Source organism: Perca flavescens, chromosome 7 (assembly GCF_004354835.1).
Source record: "Perca flavescens isolate YP-PL-M2 chromosome 7, PFLA_1.0, whole genome shotgun sequence".
In the NCBI taxonomy this organism is placed as follows: Eukaryota; Metazoa; Chordata; class Actinopteri; order Perciformes; family Percidae; genus Perca; species Perca flavescens.
Genome location: NC_041337.1, coordinates 3,411,155 through 3,433,221, shown reverse-complemented (window position 1 = coordinate 3,433,221; position 22,067 = coordinate 3,411,155). Strand labels below are relative to the sequence as shown.

Below are 22,067 nucleotides of genomic sequence, written 5' to 3'. Positions count from 1 at the left end.
AGTAAATAAATGCAGAAAGTACATATTAAATTATTTTTTCACACCCCTTTGTTGCATAAAAAGAATAGTAATTGTATTTCTTATTTGTTACATAAAGTAAAGTTGGAACCGACAATATACACGTTCTTTATATTTGTCCTAACCCTTTAAATTAAACTGAGTTCTCAATGAATCCGTTCTAATCAAATGTAGGGTTGAAATTTACTCATTTTATATTCATATTTGGGCTGTCAATCAATTAAAATATTTAATTCAGTTTAATTTCCTTTAAAGTGTCCAATCATAACACAAGTCTCTGGACACTTTCCAGATAGAGGAGGTCTAAGTCAGGATTTTATTTCATAATGAGCACAACAACCGTCCTCTAAAGCCCTCTAAAGCTGTTTACTGCTCCAGAAATCAGCTGTTCTTATAATAGGCTATGTGTATGAGAGTGTGTTCCTAGCTTACTTTATTATATAATAATAATAATAATAATAATAATAAATTGAATTTATATAGCGCTTTTCAAGGACTCAAAGTGGCTTATATATTGTAATGACCAGGTCATGAGAATATCATGAAACTACAGGTTATAGGATGGAGATGTCTGTCTCCTAGTTCCTGATAAACTGACCTATAGGCTACATGAACACTGTGCTATTCAACCAAAGCTGCATGAAAATAAAAGCCCAACAGAGGGAAATTATATTTAATAGAGTAGAACAGCGTGTGGCTATTACGTTTGGACAATTATGAATTCATGAATTAGACAACGTTTTACAAAATGTATAACTTAACTGGAGAAACAGCTTGACTTTAAGGGAGTCTGGGAACTTCTTCTACATTTCACATGTTTACCGTCCATAAAATTATGTCTTTTTCATAGACTAAATGTTACATAAGCTGAAACAGACAGTATGAAACTAATTTGTGCTTGCAATATACTGTAAAAACTATTTGGAGAGAGAGAGAGAGAGAGAGAGAGAGAGAGAGAGAGAGAGAGAGAGAGAGAGAGAGAGAGAGAGAGAGAGAGAGAGAGAGAGAGAGAGAGACTGGGAAAGAAATAGAGAGAGAGAGAGCTCAACCTGCAATACACTGCAACAGACGGTCGGCTTGGTGTGTCAGTGCCTTTAAAGTGCTCATATAATGCTTTATTGTGTTATATATCTTTTTTTGTGCATGTTATATGTTTACAAAGTGAAAAAGCCCAAAGTCCCCCCCAAAGGGCCTTACCACCTCCAACAGAAAACACTGTTCACCAACTGCTCCAAACAGCTCTACTGTAGTCCAGCCTTTACTTCAGAGACCAACGTGGTCACTTTGGAACACACGTTATAATGCTCGCCTAGCTGCTAGCATGGTACACCCTCATACTCTGCTTCTGACTGGCTAGTAGTCCTTACCTAGGTACTGTCAGGGCACGCCCTCATACTCTGCTTCTGACTGGCTAGTAGTCCTTACCTAGGTACTGTCAGGGCACGCCCTCATACTCTGCTTCTGACTGGCTAGTAGTCCTTACCTAGGTACTGTCAGGGCACGCCCTCATACTTTGCTTCTGAATGGCTAGTAGTCCTTACCTAGGTACTGTCAGGGCACGCCCTTATACTTTGCTTCTGACTGGCTAGTAGTCCTTACCTAGGTACTGTCAGGGCACGCCTTCATACTCTGCTTCTGACTGGCTAGTAGTCCTTACCTAGCTACTGCACGTGTGACTCCCAACAAAGATGGAATAGAAGTGCGATGCCTCACTCTGTAGCTAAAACAGAGAGCTCAACACACAGGGTGAAAAGAGGAGCTTCAGCAATGTGCAGTACAACAAAAATATGGTGTTTTTTGAAAATTAAACCATGTAAACCTATTATGATACAACCTCTAAATACAATTGTGAACCTAAAAAATTATCATAATATGAGCACTTTAAGGTCGAATATATTATTGAACATTGGTGATGTAGCTTTTCATATAGCCTATGGTATGATAAATCTGATGTTTATTTACATTAAAATTTAAAAATAATATATGTTGTAGGCCTAGTATTTTTTTTGACTTTTATTACTGTTTTTTTCCTTTATGTACTTTTTTGATGTACTTAATTGCGAGTGGATTGTCGATTGTTTGCGGTGAACCACACCTGCCATCGTAGAGCGTGTCAGCCTATTGGTGTGGTTCCCCATTTTTCAAACATACTGACAAGGGCTAAGCACAGTGGAATCACCGAGTGGTTTGGAAACACCACTCTAACTGAGAGGAAATCACTTCAACGGGTCATCAAGACTGCAGGGAGGATCATTGGCTCCACGGACGAGCTTTACGTGCAGCGCTGCAGAAGGAAAGCACAGGGCATCCTCAGGGACAAGCATCATCCATCACACGCTGTGTTCAGGTGGAAGGTCTCAGGATCCAATCCGAGACACCACATCTCCACTCGCAGGGTCCGCTTCCAACAACATATCACACCCCACACATGCAATAATAGCTGTGGAAAAAAATCATAATTCAGTGTGCAATACCATAACACTTTGTGTGCAAAATGATAATGTGAAAAATCTTAGGTGCAATAATGTGTATATAAAGTATATATTTACAAGTAGTCTTTACAGTGTATGTTTCCGCTGCACTTTTGCAACTATAATTTCATTCATCTTACAGCTTTTTTCTCTAAAATATTTCTTCTGCGTTAGATGTTTTTTTTTTTTATACATTTATATTTTTCTTATTTTTTTTGTAGAGCTGACTAACAGCAATGCACAAAAATTCCAATGTACTTGTACGGCCCTGTACCTGTGCAAATTGCGTTACACATCTATTCTATCCTATATCTATACAAAGATCCAAGTAGGATTGAAACTTTAATATTAACCTTCTTAAGGCATGGAGTAAGTGCTCAGGCTTTACCTTTTTTCTTCCTTGACGCTTGTGCTGATAGATTTGCACCTACGTGATGCACATATAATTCCCCTTCTTTAACTAACTATATGGGTGTACCATGGTTCCTCTGTCTGGCACAAATCCAGGTGAGCCCAGCTTGTGCAGAGCAGAATGACTGGTAGCTGTGGCTGCTGCCAAGTGTGCTTCTATCAAGTATGAATACATTGTAACATTTCCATATTGTTCATTAAATGCACTTTTTCCTTAAATGAAAATGCTTCCCCTGTTTGCTTATGGCATGCCGTATGCTTGGGTCAGGGCAAAACAAGTCACACTTCCATATGTGCAGGGGTGGAAGAAGTATTCAGATCCTTTACTTCAGTAAAAGTACTAATACCGCACTGTAATAATACTCGTGTTACAGTAAAAGTCCTGCATTGAAAATGTTAAGTAAAAGCCTGTAGGTATTATCAGGAAAATGTAGTTAAAGTATTAAAAGTAAAGAAAAATCCTTCCAGTTTAAAAAGCATAAAGCAGGGGTGTCAAACTCAACTTCCCAGAGGGCCACACTGGGAAATTAGAATCACACCAAGGGCCAGACAGGTTTAGATTATTGATAGACTTTGTGTCATATAGTCGTCTCACTTACAGTTTGGTTGACATAAAGTCCTAAAGAAGTCAGGAGAAAGTTCCTCAGCCATCATAGAAAAGATACGCCCCAAAACGTCAAAGATTGACAAAAACGTCAGAAAAAAATGACAAAAATGTCGGTAAAAGTGACAAAAACGTGTAAAAAATATACAAAAAGGTCGAAAATAATTCCAAACATTTCAGCAAAAGTGACAAAAACGTAAAAAAAAAAATATTACAAAAAGGTTGACCAAAACGTCAAAAAAAGTGGCAGAAAGTAGGTGGGCCAAAATGTTTTGTGAACCTAAACTGATGTGCGGGCCAGATCAGAATCTGCGAGGGGCCGGATTTGGCCCGCGGGCCTTGAGTTTGACACACGCGGTGTAAAGGATCCAAACAGTGTTTGATGGTCTAACCATTTCAGCTGGACTTGTAGGCCGTTCTATTCTTGGCTAGTTTCCTTTATATATGGATGAAAAGAGTGTGTGGTGTTGGGAGAATAAATGTGCCTGGATCTGAAGGTTTCTTCATTCGTCACTGCTCTCTCTCAGGTTACACGTAGTAGAGACCACCTTCCAACTGGTCTACTCCATTTTTAGTGAAACACAGGGACACCGCGGAAATCTAAAGATTTTTTATTTTGTATTACTTTATGTTCAGACAATCAGAAAATGACAATTCCTTTTTCTTTTCACTGTCTTCTAAAATCTATTAAGTGATAATACAAACACCTAATGCAAAATATCTAAGTTAAAAGGTGTCAAAACCTGCATCGCAGTGGTTCTCAGAGCCGACCTCAACGCAGGCAACACACACACACACGCACGCACACACACACACACACACACACACACACACACACACACACACACACACACGGTACTGGAGGATCATTTAGTGAAATGACTCCGGTACCCTCTGCTCTGCTTCTCTAGGTTCAGTCTGGAATGCTTCAACACGCTTAGTTCACCGCTCCCATCTCCAGACCATGTCCGCAGCTATTCAGCAACAGCAGACACATAATGGAACATTGGACCCCCACTGACCACGTCTGTGCCAATTTGGTTAAACGCTTGTTTATTTTCTTGACCTGTGTTAGGCAGTAACGCTTAACTAAAGTAATGGGTTACTGTAATATTATCACTTTCCACAGAAACTAGTAGTGTAAGGGATTACAATTTCCAAAACAGTAATTATATTAGTTATTAACGCTGATGTGACCCGAATGTGAGGTAATATAGTAATATAACGAGTAACGTAGCTAATTACTTAAGTATTAAGTAAGGTAATATTACTACTTTTTAAAGGAGTAATACGTTAAAAAGTAACAGATTACACTTCCTGAGTAACTTGTCCAGCGCTCCCATTGGCAGGACATCATCTGATACCGTCGGCAACCATTACAAGTGATTCTTATTAGTGGTATCTGATCTGCCGGCTCCACGGTTTGGTGAGGGATACAACCCAAACTGGTAGAGGAAAGACGCTGTTATGGTGGCGGACCCGGGCCACTTTAAGGGCCTCGGCATGCTTCCGAAAAAGTGCTTTCTGGATCGTCAATCCCAGCATCTGAAAGTGGGACGGGGGACTCCCAACAATCCCAGACCGTCAAAGTCGACAGGGTTTGGACCGCTCTCCCCTCTTTTGCATCGTTCGCACAACTACTTCGGTCCCTTTCCGCGGGGACAGCGGAGTGCGACGCCACGAATTGCCTTGTGTTGACTTAGGATCAAATTGACCCGTTTCCAATTTTTGTTTTATATCAGAAAATATGGGACGTAGAAATAAGCGCTGAAAATGTAATCAACATTTTTACAATTTAAAACGTTGGAAAAAGCAAAAAATTGTGGACCACAGACAAAATGTCATACAAAGTAGAGTGTCTGAAGCCAACTGAGATATTAAACACGTTTGGCAGGGGAAGGACAGCAGTGACAACGCAGGGGCTGCTTTGTCAGTTCAGCTGACATTTTTTGCTTCACCGCCGCGTAATAACCGCAAATTTTAAAATCGTTGACGCCATGAACGCGGTGCCCTCCAGGTAATCCCACCGATAACCACCCAGGGGTGGGTGGGTTTTTTTTTTGCAAGTGCTCCATTAATTGTTGAAAATATCATCATTTCCAGAGCCCACGCTGACGTGTTCAAACAAAAAATGAAATGTCTTGAATTCACAAGGACATGTAACAGAAAAAAGCGGGACACTGGAGAGGCTAGACCCCGGCAAGAGTTTGGCATTGTTCTCGATAAATCACCTCAGAGCAGGATTTCAGCTTGAAAAGTTAGTGCTGATGTTGCTTTCAGGTGTAGTGCTCAGAGTGAATATATCCACAGTGCCCAAAGGGGTTGTGTGTATATTCCAACATGCAACTGAGGAATTCCTTTTGACTGAGGCCCAGCTCCCTAAACCGAGTAAACATTCCAGACTGAAGAGGCCGAGACACTCGGAAAACAGAACAAACGCAGCCGTCAACTGCCAGGCAATGTGGTACACATCATTCTGCTGTGAGCTAACCTCGGTAAAAAACTACGGAGCTACAAAGTACATGTGCTTAATCTGACAAAAATAAAACTCTACACAGACATTTTCTCCGCCGTTAGATGGACAGTCACCTGTCTCTTCTCTGAGGTAGTAAATAAGTAGAAATATCATTAAAAGGCAAGGATAGAGAACAATGTTTGGACTCCGGAAACACCCCACTAGGACTTGTGTGTACCCGGTCCTTCAGCGTTGAATGTTGAGGATATTCCCCATCTTCAACAGTGGTAAAATCTGCCTAAAATGTTACATGTTAAAACTATTTCTAATGAATTTTTTTTTTTTTTTTTTTTTTTTTTTTTTGCAGAAAGATATACGCCAAGGTAGAGGTAGAAAATATGACCAAATTATAGTGTCAATGTCTGTTTGCTAGATAAAGAGTTTAGAATTCATAAAATCTACCTTTATAGTTTAAATCTAAAAGGCACAAGAGCCCAAAAAAAAAAAAGAAAGAAAAAAAAACCTAGAAGCAAATACAAATTAAAAAACAGAAACCCACTGTTCTGCGTGTTTTGAGGTACAGATCAAATTCATCCTTATTTAGAAATGTGGTAAGTGCTTAAACCCAGTCAGGAGAGAAGACACTCTTAAGAGAGGCACAACAGTAGTATTTTAAGACATTGGTGCAACACTGGTTGGAGGCTGGTTACAATGCTAGTGTGAGAAGTCCTTCAACATACAGTTCATGGAAGTAAGGCAGAAAGGGAGAGCATCATCTGAATATTTCTCTCTCTAAAAGATCTTCTTTCCAGTAATCACATCAACCACTCGGAAACACGAGTGGAGCATCAATTATCCTTGCCGTGCTGCACTGGGACTCGGTTGAAAAGGAACCTCCTCAACTGGGTCCCGCCTCTGGCTTTCCTGAGCCGCTGCAGCAAAGAGGAGGCCGGGACAAGGGAGGGAGGGAGGGAGGGGGGAGTCACCGGTTAGTCCTAATTACATCAGATACTCTTGAAACCCAAGCCCACAGCCGCGTGGAGGGATGGCTGTCAACAGACGTGGTAAAAGCTAGGAAATGGGTACAAGGCTTTTTTTTTATAGAATTTATACTGCATTCTATTCAGGAATCAAGTTAGAATTTCACAGGAAGCAGCTCCACAATGACAACCTGGCTGAGATCCAGTGGTCCAGTTTGAAAATAAAAAAATTAAATAAAAAACGGGTTGACCCTTCCTTTTGCCTGATTGCAATGCTGTTCCTAAGTGCTCCAGGTCCCACCACGTAGCTAGGGTTGCCACCTTCCACCGTGGAAAACACGGAACTGAGGAGGGGGTGCGGTTAAAAAGTTTGGTTGTTGAGACTCGGCACAGATCGGCTATTGAAATAATACGGTTAATACAGTATATTTCTTTCTAAGCAACACTCCTCTGTCTGAACGGGAATTATTCTGTTCTGAAATGTTCTGGCCAACAAGGTCAGAACATTTTTGAAGGTTTTAACACTAGAACCACCAGAGCCCACGCCATTTAACATTATGATAAAAAAAAATTGAATTATTTGGTCACTGTCATTGCCATGTTTCCCTCCTGCCCTGAATTTTCCTAAATACCTATTCTGTGAGTCCCGTGTCTACGCTAAAATAATATCTGGAATGTTAATTATGTGACTTAAAACACTTGGAGCTTCTAAATTGCATTCTTTTAATAGGTCGGTGTGGATGTGTGCGATCAGATGGCAGGTTGTGTGTTGACTATTGAAACCGAAAAACACACGTCTTCTCGGCACCAGAATAAAAAAAAACAACAACACAGGACTTTCACCCAGGAGACCGGGGATCGTGTCCCACGTGTCACGTTGCCTAAACCCAACCGTCCCGTTTTTGTCAAAATAACAAGATAACAGATAACACGCCACTTGGCTTTAGAAAGTGGTGTCTGTTTACGCCAAGTCATGATGTCACGTTGTGCAGGAGTTACTCCCGGAACGCTCCGAGACTTTGTGTTGACCGTAGACTGAACGCCAAACGGGGCAAATGACCGGGCTGTTCCTGCACCGGGTGGCAGTGTGATATTTAGAAAAATAGATGAAATAGCACCTTGTACACTGCTAAGAGTACTCCAGTTTTGTGCAGGTTCATGCCGTTAGATGGACCATCTGGCTGTGTATGGTGTGTGTGGGGGGGGGCTGTGTGTGTGCGTTCCTGTTGCTATAGAGCTTAATGCAGCTCTTATAGAGATGGAGAGAGATGATGCGTTAAGGCCCATCAGGGAAGGATACAGATGCTGTTGGGCGATATAGTAACTCTATAGTCTGGCGGTTCTAGTGTTAAAAAAAGGGGGGGGCCTACAAAGATGAAAATTAAACGCAAGTGCATTTTAATCCAGCGATGCTAGGTAATATTGCCAAATAAGCAGCATTAGAGTGTCCCCATGCTGATAATGACCCTAGAAAACCACATCTAAAAATTCTCTGGGGTTCCAATTTGGAATTGTGGCTTGAAGAGCTGCTCAGTTACATTTTTTTGTAATTTCAGATAACATTACTCAAATGTTTTGCAGTTCAACTCCAGCAAAACTGTGTGGCATATTTGACTTACTAATAGTTCAGTTAACTAATAATAGTGCATGCAGTCTAGCTTTACAGTTATTGACTGCCCTTACACTTATTCTAACAAGGTCTAATTCAGAATTCCATAGAAAAAAGGCGTTACATTTGAAAAAATGCTCGATGATAAATTTGGTTGCTTCACCAAGGGTCCTTTTACCATCTGCCGATACGTTTGGACACACCAGTGGGTGTACTGCTCGATGATCGGATGGGAAGCTCTTTACTGCACTGTATAGTGAGTTAAACATAGGACCGTAACGGTACATGTATTCTTTCGGTACAGGACATTCGGATCGGTACGCGACATTGGTTCGGTACGCCCCGTGACCCAAACATGGTGAAATAGTATTTATGAGCACTACGCGCACACAAACAGAAATTCTGCAGCGCAAGTTTTACCTGGAACGTTTTAGCAGTGCACCGGTTGTGGTTGTTGTGTGAAACATAGAACTTAGCCAGTTGTCTAGGGACTGGGGGAAGAGAGGAAAAAAAGCTCTTAAAAACAAGATGATCTATAGATATTCGTTTGTTTGTTTGTTCCGTTTATTTTCCTCATGCTTTGCACTACGCCTGCACGATTCGCGAACAGGGGTGAATCGAGATCGCGATTTTTTTAACGATTTATCGTGCAGGCCTACTTTGCACATGCGAGACCAGAATAGCAGAGACTCGGGGCGCCTGGGTAGCGTGCGCCCCACACACAGAGGCTTAGACCTTGCTGCAGCGGGTTCAATTGTGATTCCCCCTCTCTCTCTCCCCCGTCTACAGATGGTCTATGTAATAGCCTAAAAATGGCCTAAATTCCCCTCCCCCCAAAAAAAATAGCGGTGTCTTGAAGTCTTGGGTGGGCCAATTGTTTGGCAAGATACAGAAATAAAAATATAATTGTAGCTGTAGTTGTAACGTGCTGGTCACCTAACACCCGTTAGCCGGGTTAGTCAAGCTCAATTTGTTTCAAACTGGTCGGGTCAAAGTCGGGTCTGTCAGGGGGAATATTTCATTCAAAACGGACTGGGAGGGGCGAGTCCTTCTCCCCGTAGTGTTCTGCATCCTCCCACTGCACATTCGGACCGGGCCAAGTAATAACTAATGCTCTATATCGCTGCAGATATATGCGAGCACACTCTGTATGTACGAGTGCAAGCTGCAGCCCAGTTCAGTTGAGTCTTTATGATGGAGCATTACTGACAGTGTAAGATTTTGGGTTTTTTGTCGACAATATGCCGGTATTTAAGTGCCTTAACTGTTATATTAACGATGGCCAATGTTGAATGTTTACACTTTTCAAAATAAAATGATTTTTTTTTTCCCCTGCAACTTATTTTTCTTGTTCTAACGAAAAACCAACGATGACCCCAAATCCGAGGTACACGCCGAAACGTGAGTTTAGTTTACCGTTACAGCGCCAGTTAAACACCAGATATCATATACAGACGGAAGGTCTGCTGTTTGAATTCTCAATCTTCTTATTTTTTTTGCACGCTCTCCAACCGAGACGTTTTACACTAACCTTCCTCACTCCATAAGGCTGTTCATGCTCCAGTATTCTAAAATAAGAAAATCTCCAGTCGGCTTCAGTAAAGAAGGTGGCATCCCTAACACAGTAGCATTTTCCACGAAAACCTAAAACTGGAGGACTCTCAGCATTGTGCAGCCCTGTGATGAGTGTGTTAAGTGCATCTACTGTTGGTAACAGGTCTGACAAAAAGAAGCAGTATTCTATTTGGTTGTAGTGAGACCGTGTACATTCCCTCAAACGTTCAAGCTTCCTTTTTTAAATAATGAGGTAATACTGATGAGGTGATTTGTTGTGTTCAACAAAAAAAAAAAAAAAACTAAGATTAGCTTCATTAGCACTGACAGGCTAAAGTCACATATTTGTTTTACAATAAAAGATGCCATTCTCATGTCTTAACCTTTTCGTGAAAAAAGCGTGAGCACGTGTGAAGGCAACTTTTGTGGAGCCAGAGCTGCTTACTGCTGAAAGGCCTGGTAGTAGTGAGGTAGGGCGCTGGAAGTGCTCATAGCAGGACTGCTGTATGCCTGAGGTAGCTGGCTGTGGTTATGGGCTCCAGGGCCCTGTGGTACATGAGCCTGGGGAGGCTGGAAGAAGGTGAAAGGCCCCGGAGCCTGGGAGGACAGCCCAGTGGAAGAGGATGAGGGGGAGGTGGTGGTGGTGGCGGGGGGATAGCTCATCACCAACCCTCCCATCCCCATGTGGGGGCTGTAGGGCGGCAGGCTGAAAGGCAAGAAGCCCAGCAGGGGCCCGAGGTCCATGTTAGTGGTGCAGGACAGCTCGGTGGAGGTGATGGCGGGGCTCCTGGACAGCAGGTGGGGGTCGCTGCCAGCACACACGCCTTCACCCGGCACCTCCCTCTGAGGGGAGGCGGAAGTAGAGGTAGAGGAGTTGACTGCACCCAGGTGAGGTGGGGGGGCACTCTGCAGGTCCAGCAGGAAACTGTCCACGTCGGCACGAGGATATGAGGTAGATCCGTGTTGGTACCTGGCCATGTTGCTGTAGGGCTGCTGCTGTGGAGCCACTGGGGGCTGCAGGTGATGGTGGTGGGGATGAGAAGATTGGGGGGGCATGTGGCGAGCCACACCCATACTCGAGGACAAGGAGCCCTGCATGAGGCCATGAGGGTGGCCCATCCCAGGGACAGCGTTGGCCATGGGGTAGGAGTTGTACATGTCCCTGGAGAAAGTCTCCATGGGCTCCTTGGACACGGAGCCCATGTCACAGGCCACGGGGCTGGGCTCCTCCTTCACCGAGCCCTGGGGGGGGGCAGGGCTCGGTGTGGCCACAGGAGTGCTGGGTGCACAGGGTGGCATCAACCTTGACTCCTGGGCATGGCTCTTCTTCAAATGGCGGGTCAGGTGGTCTCTGCGGCCAAAGCGCTGTGCACAGCGCGGGCACAGGAAGTCACGGCGCCCAGTGTGCACCACGGCGTGACGCCGTACATCCTTACGAGTGTAAAAGCGGCGGTCGCATCGCTCGCACGAGTACTTCCTCTCCCGCACTGGCACGGTAGCGCTAGCGTTGGCCTCGGATGGCGGAGGCCTGTCAATATGGCTGCTCAGGTGCTCCAGCAGGGACGGCGCCCCCTCTGGACAGGGCAGGCCCGCTGCAGCACTGTGGGCTGCCACCAGGTGGCGTCTATAACCCAGCTGGGTGTTGTACTGCTTTCCACACTCGTGGCAGTGGAAGAGCTGCCTGCTGGCGGGGGGGCTGTCCTGCAGCTGGCTCTTTAGATGGTCCTGCTGGTGAAACATGGTCTAACAGGAGAAACAGTAGTGGCTCTGCTGCTGCACAGGGACTCTGGCCAAGAGCCGGAGAACACACAGACAAGACTCATGAGGATCCTCCAGAGAGCTGAGCATCAGCCTACAAGACCTCTGGTCGTTTTGTTAACTTGGAGTGCTAGAATTACTGCTAAGTGCCGCTTGTTGACTGTTTGATGGTCTCTTGTGGCAATGACTAGTGCTCTGTCCTGCCTTACTGGGGCATGCTGTGTCCAGCACTTGCTTTCTGTGACAGCAGCTGCCATAGCAACCCCAAAAGGGCTGCGGTGATGAGGAGCAGTGGAAGCTCTGACTGGGCCTGTGTTTCCTGAGAAGAGCTCTTGTGTTGGCCCGCGGTCTATTTTAGTATTCAGCAGCCCCGAACGCCGGTCACAGCGGCTGAATCACAGAGGCAGCTTGACGTCTTTACAGACCTGCAAAACAGAACAAAAAGTCACGTTGTGCAAACCATAGCTTTTGGCTTAAATGGTATGCCGCAGTAAGAAGCCAGCTGGATGAGCTGACTTTAAATAACTATAAAACATAACTGATACTTTTTACTTTATTTTTTTTTTTTTCAGAGGAACTGCAGTTTTTGGCACTCTGCATTTTCTGCACCGGATTACATTTCAATTCAATTTCAAATTTATAGTGTCAAACAGAAGTTATCTCAGGACATACAAGAACAAGCATTTGGCTAGAATTCAGTCCCTACATCAGTGGTTCCCAAACTGGGGGAGGAGAAAAAGGTGTGGGAACCACTGCCCTATGTTCCCCCAGAACTTGATGTGAATTAGGGCTGGGCATTTTTTTTTTTTTTTTTTTTATTAACGTTATATTGATTTATATTTTTTAAACGAGATATGGGATTCGACAATACCATTTCAATATAGTTTAATGTTGCGATACATGACCCATTTCTTTTGTAAAGCCGTGCCTGTCTTTGCATCTCTCCACCTGCTTATCTGCAAAGGGGACAGGACGACTGCACCGTATTGAGGGGGGGATGGATGGGGCCATGTATCGCCAGATCTTGGCCAACAACCTCCTTCCCTCAGTAAGAGCATTGGAGATGGGTCGTGGCTGGGTCTTCCAGCATGACAACGACCCGAAACACACAGCCAGGGCAACTAAGGAGTGGCTCCGTAAGAAGCATCTCAAGGTCCTGGAGTGGCCTAGCCAGTCACCAGACCTGAACCCAATAGAAAATCTTTGGAGGGAGCTGAAAGTCCGTATTGCCCAGCGACAGACCCGAAACCTGAAGGATCTGGAGAAGGTCTGTGGGCCAAAATCCCTGCTGCAGTGTGTGCAAACCTGGTCAAGAACTACTACTCTGTAATTGCAAACAAAGGTTTCTGTACCAAATATTAAGTTCTGCTTTTGTGATGTACCAAATACTTATATCATGCAACAAAATGCAAATTAATTACTTAAAAATCATACAATGTGATTTTCTGGATTTTTGTTTTTAAATTCCGTCACTCACAGTTGAGTACCTATGATAAAAATTACATACTTCTACATGCTTTGTAAGTGGGAAAACCTGCAAAATCGGCAGTGTATCAAATAATTGTTTTCCCCACTGTATACTCAAGCTATTATACCTTATATATTTGATTAAAATATCACACAGCTCTGTTACACTTATCCTAGTAGATCATTGATCAGCTGTTTCTCCGTGAAGAGAAAGAGTGAGACAAAATAGTGCGCAACAGATCAGCTGTTTTACCGAAGGGATGGTCAACAAGTCGCCTCTTTAGATCAAATTGTGGTCACCACTACGTGTTTTCTTGTCTTTGTTTTTAGTAAATGTTGCGTTTGGTGTAGAACTGATTTCAAGCTTTGGACACTGCTCATTGTTGTGCAATTATTCCCTCCTAGTTAAAAATAAGAATCATCATCACGCACTTCACCAACTCCCCAGAGACACCTACTGTCCCAGCTATTTTAGCCCATGCTTTTTTTAATTTAATTAAAAACAAAGTCATATCATAAATTATCGGGAATCCAGCTACAGCCATTAGGGTTGGGTACCGAACCCGCTACTTTCACCGGTACCGACCGAATCACGTCGGTACTGCAGAGTATTGGTTCACGTAAAATCAAACGGTGCCAAATTTCGGTACCCGAGAGTAAGCGCAAGCTTATCTGTCCTCTCTGCACGTTGACATGAAACATTAAAGAGCAATTAAAAAAAAAACATGATGAAAATAAAAAAATATAATAATATACAAATACAAGAATAAAAGTTACAGTAAGTAAGAAAGAGTAAGAAATAAATAATTATTCAATTTAATAGGTTGTAGGGATGAGTTTGGGAGGAGAGAGGGAGTTTTATTTAGGTTTTGGTTCATTTCTGTCAGTGTAAAATATTCTAAATAAATAACAATGTTCTAAGTAAATAGGTTTGGAATTTCTTTACAACTGAAATAATTTTTTTGTAATTACAGAGGGAAAGCACCGAAAAAAAAAAGTACCTTTGGGTACCAGGGAAACCAAATTCCAGGTACCGGTATTGGTTCAGACGCGAAAAAGGTATCCAACCCTAAAAGCGATGATGAGCTTTTCCTCCATTTTCTCGGAACTAACGTTTTGGTAGCAACGAAAGTTTACATTGTAGGTTTCTCTTGAATCGGCCAGTGCGAAGGACGTCTACATGCCGGATTTGGATTAAAAACACTCCAGAGGAACAAACGAGCCAGGTATCCTGGTTGATAGGGTTTAGTTTTTTTGCCGCATATAATGAACGACGCTCCGCTGAGAAGTATGATGACGTATACAGTGACGTAACAAAGTTCTCTGGGCTCTCTAGCCTGTGGAAAAGCTAGCCGGTTCAGAGATTCGCAAGTTGAACCAACTGCAAACCAGCAACAGCCCAGCACTAGAACAAGGTTTGCCTTGGTGCAAACGGGGTAACAGTGATGGAAAAAAAAACAAAAAAAACATTTGGGTCACTTTGCGGGACACTCTAAAAGCCTACCTTCATGGACAAATAATTTCCTACAGTGTGGCTGCTAATAGATGGCGAGTAGAATGCGTCTCTAATAGCCGGGACACACTTAGACGATTATCAGCTGTTAGACAGTCTGGCGAGGTCAGTCTGGGGGGCTGTCGGCGTTAATTTTGGCCGACCTGACATTTTCAGTCGCCGGCAGGCAGTCGGCAGTCACCCGGAAATGGCGAGTGGAATGAGGTGACTAGAGTCTCTCAAAATCTGAGGAAAATCTTTTGAACTGACCTTTGTTGATCTGAAATGAAGACAGATTCAGCAACTACACGGCCTATTTCTCGCTTAAAATGTTCTCAGAAACACGTTTCAGTGAACTATTTTAGTACAATATGAGATCTTATTCTGAACAAGCCGCCATGACAGTCTGGCTTTGAATTTCCGGAGAAAACAAACCCATGTGACACGTTTGTCCAATCAGCTGCCGGTTTTCATTTCCTGGGCAACAATACAGATTAGTGCCGCCTGCTGTTATAGAGATGTATTACGTCTCGTCTCTTTGGTGTGTTCTGTGGCACTTTCTGGACCAACACGGGGAGACTGATCATTTTGACTGGCTTTTCTGTCAACGGTCGGCCGTCGGCTATATGTGTCAGCAACTTAAGATTACTGATCAGCAGCCTGTAGTGTCGATGTTTGGTTGCACCACAGCGACGTTAAGTTCATCTTAGTTACCCCGGAGTAAATTTATTATCATTATCATCATCATCATCATCATATTATTATTATTATTATTACTGTGTTGTCTCTCTTGAAGACTTAGCGCCGCAATAGCGAAGAAGTTAACAGCTAAGAAATAGCTACAGTTGGTAAATTAATCACTAAACAGCAACAGAAAGAATGAGAAGAACATGAACCAAGACAAAGCATTAGGATTAGGGGACTATACAACCTTAACCTAGGGCTGGGCGATATGGACCAAAAGTCATATCCCAATATATTTTGGCTGAATATCGATATACATCCCAATATTTTTTTCCGCAAAGTGAGAGCAGTTCAGTCAAAGTCAAAGCCAAATATGACATGTCACAAGTAGTTTCACAGAAACCGGCTATTTCAGTGAACAGTTGCAAAATCAAATGAATAAATAATAAACAGGTTTCTTCACCTTGTTCATGATTAAATGCTCAGCTGTTCAAATAATATAATGTAAACATAAATGTACTACAGGATGTATAACAGGAGTACCTTTTTTTTTTTTTTTTTTTTTTTTAAATCAAAGCTCCATAAGGTGCACATTTAAATAAAAAAAATATCTTAAATAAAAATAGCCTATAAAATAAAAGAGGCCAATTTCAGGCCAAGTTCAGAAAATGACATCACTTTACTGTAATGTAGCCTTTTAAACCAGGAAAAGACACTTATGTCATATCACGATATTACGAAATCTAAGACGATATCTAGTCTCATATCACGATATCGATATAATATCAATATATTGCCCAGCTCTAACTACAACATGGTAATATAAAATTAACGTTACCCTATTACAGACGAAATTGTAACGTTATAACAAATACGATGATAGCCTACACTGGCAACCGGTTGTGAATTAGTAGCGGTCAGTTAGGTAAGCGAACCCCAGGTCGGTAATCCTCCGCATCCACGCTCATGGAAAACTAAAGTGTACGTATTATCCAAAATCTGTCTAAAGGGTGTTATATATCCATGAGAACACATTCCCAACGCAAAACAGACGGTCACTCTTCCTCAAGCTCCCAAGTTATCCCACCTTTGAAAACAATGTGCCATGACAACCCAGTTCTTCGGCTAAGATTTTTTTATTTCCCAGTTGAAGGGGGATGGGGAAAACACATTTTTATTTCAGGATATAGTGTATACCTTTCTCTCACAGAAAGTCTTTGGATCAGAATAAAATCGGGTGGCAGTTAACCCTCATATTGCGGTGATACGTTGCTTTTTCACTGCCCTAATTAGGGTTAGGTACCGTTTGGATTTTTACGATTCCAAACCGGTACTTTAAAAACGTTTCCGATTCTTAAACCGATTCTTGAAAAACTGAAAAATTATATCAAAGAAAGGCTCTTTAATAGTTTTTTTTAAATTGAAATTTAAAGTACTTAAATATATAATAGGTAAGTCACCTAACACACAACTACAATAATTTAACAACATATAACAGTTACACTATTAACAAGTAACAACAAATTAAATGTTGAGTTGGTATGCTAACTAAACCAGCTTCAAACTTTAGCAGTTCTTTGGCAGAAAAATGACCTGAGAAATACAGCCACACTTTCAACCGCTTTGCTTTAGGCATTTTAAATGCACTAAAAGATGGCTAGCTAACGACAGACAGAGCAAGTGTAATATGTTTACTAGCGATCACGTGCAGTGAATGGTTAATATGCTTTTACGCACGTTTTGGTGAGTCCAGAGGGAAAATATGGCATTTTAAAAGTAGCCTACATTTGCGATAGCTAGCTAACGGTAGAATACCGAGAAAGATATTTTTACATCCGTTTCAGAGCGATGGAGGGAAAATATTTCAGTCGACACATTAAGTGGAACCGAAATGAGGAACCGAAATTTGCGTTCTAATCCGGCCCGATTCCTACCCGTTCCATAGTGGAACCGGGTTTGGGTACCGAACCCAAGCTCTAATAAGTCTCCTGCAGCAGCAAGTCAAAAGCAGAGGGACCCACAGCGTTGGCAAACTGTTAGCTTCTTGTCCCACCTGAGGTCTGATAAACAGTACATTCATCAAAGTCAGAGCCCATAACACTATTTTCAAGCTTCTGTAGCGGTCATATTTCACATGGTTTTCATGGGAAATCAGCTGTCGAGGCTTTCATCACGGTTTGTCACTTAGCCTGAAGAGAAACCGCTGAACTTGGCGCCGTTGTTCATTTGACTGCCATGACATCGCGAGCGATGACGTCCTGTCACTGTTCCAGTTGCTCACCTTCGAAAGGGGAGAGGCCAAGAGGATGACCGTTTGCCTGAGTTCATGGAGCACACGGCTCTGCTGAGTCGTGTAATTACGGCTTCATGACATTTCATAAAATACTGAAGCAGCAGCGGCAATAATTTAATAGGAGGCGGGCCGCTCTGCTAAATGTACTTTTTACCTACTATGGTCAAGGGGGTGTACGATCAATGCATCGATTCAATGATCAACGATACAATATCATCAATGCAAAGTGAAAATATTGATACATTGAAATTACCACTTTATATTTATTGTTTTTAATCCAAAAGAATAGATTGTTTTTCATTTCAATGTCTTGATAGAGCGCCGTAATAAAATTATCAAATATATTTTTTTTTGCTTTTCATGAGTTGATGTTACCGATTGTGTTAAATGGGCATTGATAATATCTCATATCGATTGCCGGCCCTTTCTAATCGAAAGCGAATGGCAGACTTTGTAATATCAGCAAATATCGTATAGTTGTCCAAAGAATCAATATAATATGCACACGTTAGAACTTTTTCAGCTGGTGCAACCCTCAAAATGTTAGTAGCGCGTATTAGCCTTAGCCTTGTATGATTTAACAGGAGTTAGGGGGAGACAGTGTTAACTGTATGGATCATAGTAATATACGTTATACGATATCATTGTTCAGCCCCAGTATTGCTGTTGGCCCCTTATTAATTTCAATGCATCAAGACTTTTCTCCATTTTCTGATTCTTTTTTTTTAACTATGGAGAAAGTTTTCTCCACCAATCCAAGGCAACACTCGTAACTGATATGCAAATGGTCATTTTGAGAGTGAATTATTCTTTTAAAAACACCAAATGAACTAGTACAGGTAGTTTTGTAAATAGTGCACTGCTTCCTCCTAGAGACGCTTACTAAGTACTGGAATTCCCTTTGTGAGAAACTTGTAATTTGGGGCAGTAGAAAACTGATTGATTTGACAGAAAAGTCACAAGAGAAAGAAGAACTAACTTCATAAATGTAATACGTTGGCTATTTTAAACTACTCAAGTGTACATTTAGTATTTAGATGTGCCATTAATGGACCAACCGCTTGCGTCAATAATGTTAATTAGAGGTCGACCGATTCATCGGTTTTGCCGATTAATCGGCACCGATAGTTGATTGGTGGAACTATCGTTATCGGCAAAAATCCATGCCGAGTTTTTCCTGGTTGCGTCCGTTGCTGGAGCGTCTGAGAAGCGCACGCTGTCATTCATTACACTGTACACGAGAGCTGAGAAGGGTCTGCTGGCATCATGTATTACAATAGCGGCCTCTAGAGGCAAAATAAAAACTATCACTGATGCCTCATGTTGTTTATTTTCGACACGTGTTACTGCGCGCTGCACGGAGAGCACATGAAGTGCGGAGATGGCTGACATCAGATGCGCGTTTAAAGCATCGACAGCAAAAAGGTTTGTTATATCATTATAAAGTTATTCATTTGTTGAATAGATGCTGCATTAGTAGAGAAAGAACAGCACAACAGTTTGTTTGTTTGCTTTCGAGGCTGAGATGACAGGGCTAACTAACCTCAAGCGGTTAAACACTGACAAAAATGAACGCAAGTCCGACCCAAATCGTCCACGATCCGTCTAGTGGCTGCCGCTGGAGTGTAGAGTCGACAGCGCATTCATTTTAAAATCCTCAGCAGAGGAGCATCAACAACTGCCCGAAAGCACTGTACTAGCGTCATATGGTGGAGCGAGAGAGAGAGAGAGCGTTATATGGTGGAGAGACATAGAGAGAGACTGGAGAGAGCGAGCGTTATATGGTGGAGAGACAGAGAGAGACTGAAGAGAGGGAGCGCCGGCGCTAGAACAAAGCCGTGACTCATTGAAATAAAACGTGTTTTCGCTGATTCATCTCTAGAAATGCGACTGTAGCGAGCATGTCACCATCACTAACGTTATCCCCATTTATATTTACACGCAATTAATGATATATCCAGCTTCAAAAAAGTCAAAGTCGGAAGTTAGAATGAATGCATTGTGCAAAGAGTGGTTGCTATGGAGACTATACACAGTGTTGAGTTCCGTTGCTCTGATTGGTTGTAGGTCTATCCAATGAATGTTGGAACACGCCCCATAATCATAACCCAATGGAGCGGTTTCAGACTCACATTCTGACTAGAATCTGAGTAGGACCTTATATACTGTCTATGAGTAGGACCAAGTCAGGCTAGTTCAAAACCGTTCTACAGAGAAGAATGACATCACTGTTTTGAGATTTGGCATACATTTGGGCCTTTTTTGAAGAAATGTAAATAGTTTGTCCTTTATATGAATTATAATGCTCATTGTTTATTTTTGCACTGAATGACTCAAAATATGTAGGAGACGCTTGTGTAGCATTGCTGTGGGTGTAATATCAATAAATATGACATTATTATTTTGATTATTGGCAAAAGCGTCTGGACTTTTTTTGAAAAAATGTATGTATTTTGTCAACTGTTTTATCCAGTATCAATTCTAAATACTATCGGTCGATTAATCGGTTATCGGCAAATACGGCCCAACCCAACTATCGGTAAAATCCAATATCGGTCGACCTCTAATGTTAATACTCCTTAAATGCTCCAGAATGAGTGCCTTTACATTGACAGTGGTTGTATATACCTTTGTTTCACTTAATATCTGCATATTGGACTTTTACTTTAAAATGGTCCAGTCTTTCATTGCAGTGCCACCACTTTCACTCAAGTGGAGAGTTTACATTTGTATTTATGCTGTATGTTCGCCATAGCATTATAAAAGAAGCACAAGCAGTCTTGATAAAAGGACTGAGGAAAATGCTGCATATGAAAGAAGAAAAGGAAACGGAGGCTTTGCATCAATAGTACGTGTAGTATGGTAGTAGTATGGTGATGGGAGCTGATAGTGCCATCTTGTGGGTCCTCGGCATGGAGCTGCCATAAAGCTTTAATCCCCACCGAGTTCTGCATAAGGCCTCTTCATAGTTATAAACTAACTGACAAAATGTTGGAACCAAATAAAGTAGGGGGGAAACCTCCACCCAGGCTGATAGGAGCTGGGATGAAATCCTGAAATCTTAACTGGTAACGATAGAGACTGGTGGGACGGGGGGGACGGAGAGGGGGGGATAAATGTGACTGCTAGCCTGGCTGTGCTCACAAAATTCGGCGGCGGAGGAGAAATTAGGTTTTATGCTTGGAGCTTTGAATGTGTATTAGGCTAGCTGGATGTCCGGGGGACACGCGGACTAGTGTTAGCGTGGTCGCAGATGGATTTAGGGAGTTAGCCGCAGCAGCATGCTGGTTAAAAAACAAAAGATGAGCGGCTCACTAAGTTGTACCGGAGTTTGTCTTTCGGGAGCTAACTCCTCCATATTTCACCGAGCAGGGTTACATTTCAGCTCGGGTCACCAGACACGGACACGACGCAACTTACTTACCGACTGAGCCTCGGTCCGGCCTCCATTTCGTCTCCATATCGACATTTTGGAACAAGTTTAAAGATGTTTGTTAGACTCCGGGCCTGGACTGCTGGGCGCCGCGCTGGAAGCCATGCATTCTGGGAGAGTGACGTCACGCCCCGGGCTTAGGGGAACGCTGGCAAAATGGGCAAGTACCACATTCTCACACACACACACTTAACCAGTAATAATAATTTGATATTGACACGTCCATTATTAATTGTTAATACAGGGTTCCTTTTAACTGCTGATCCATAGAGCCGATGAAATCTGACTTATTATATATTAAAAAGATTTACGTAAATATGCCTAATGTGTAAAACAGAGACCATAACAATTATTATTTGGAATGCATATATATATGATTTTACAACAATCATTGACTTTATTTTATTTACTGTATACAGAATTTATCAAAATCAACAATTACAAAGTGTTTTGCAAAAACAAAAACAAAGGGTATGATGGATTCAGTCTCTCAAAACAAAAAGGATTGTGGCAATAAATATTTATATAAAAATGTTTTTAAACTAGACAAGTATAGGTTGGTTTATATCACAGGGGTCAATGTTCCCCATGCACCCTACCCAGACTGATCCTGCCATAGTCAAGGTCTAGATGGGTTGGAGATATTATACATCATTTACTGAACTTTTTTTTAACATCGTCAAAATTATATTTTTATAAAGGTAATATTAAAAGAAAGTCTACCTATGTAAATGTATAAGTATGCACATGCTTGTAGACGTATCCTCCAAAATTGTAAAATGTTTTGTGTTTTGCACCTTGCACTAGTGCATGATTTCTGTTTTATTTCTGTTTTATT

At 42.1% G+C, this 22,067-nt stretch overlaps 1 protein-coding gene across 1 annotated transcript; it reads right to left on the bottom strand.

Moving 5' to 3' along the window:
- Positions 1-6,304: 6,304 nt before the first annotated feature.
- Positions 6,305-21,353, bottom strand: LOC114558432 (zinc finger protein PLAGL2). The gene is made up of 2 exons (XM_028582441.1): positions 21,221-21,353; positions 6,305-12,285 (listed from the first exon to the last, which is right to left on the bottom strand). The coding sequence occupies exon 2, from the start codon at positions 11,840-11,842 to the stop codon at positions 10,544-10,546; it is 1,299 nt and encodes a 432-aa protein (XP_028438242.1). The 5' UTR covers positions 11,843-12,285; positions 21,221-21,353; the 3' UTR covers positions 6,305-10,543.
- Between the last annotated feature and the right edge of the window lie 714 nt (positions 21,354-22,067).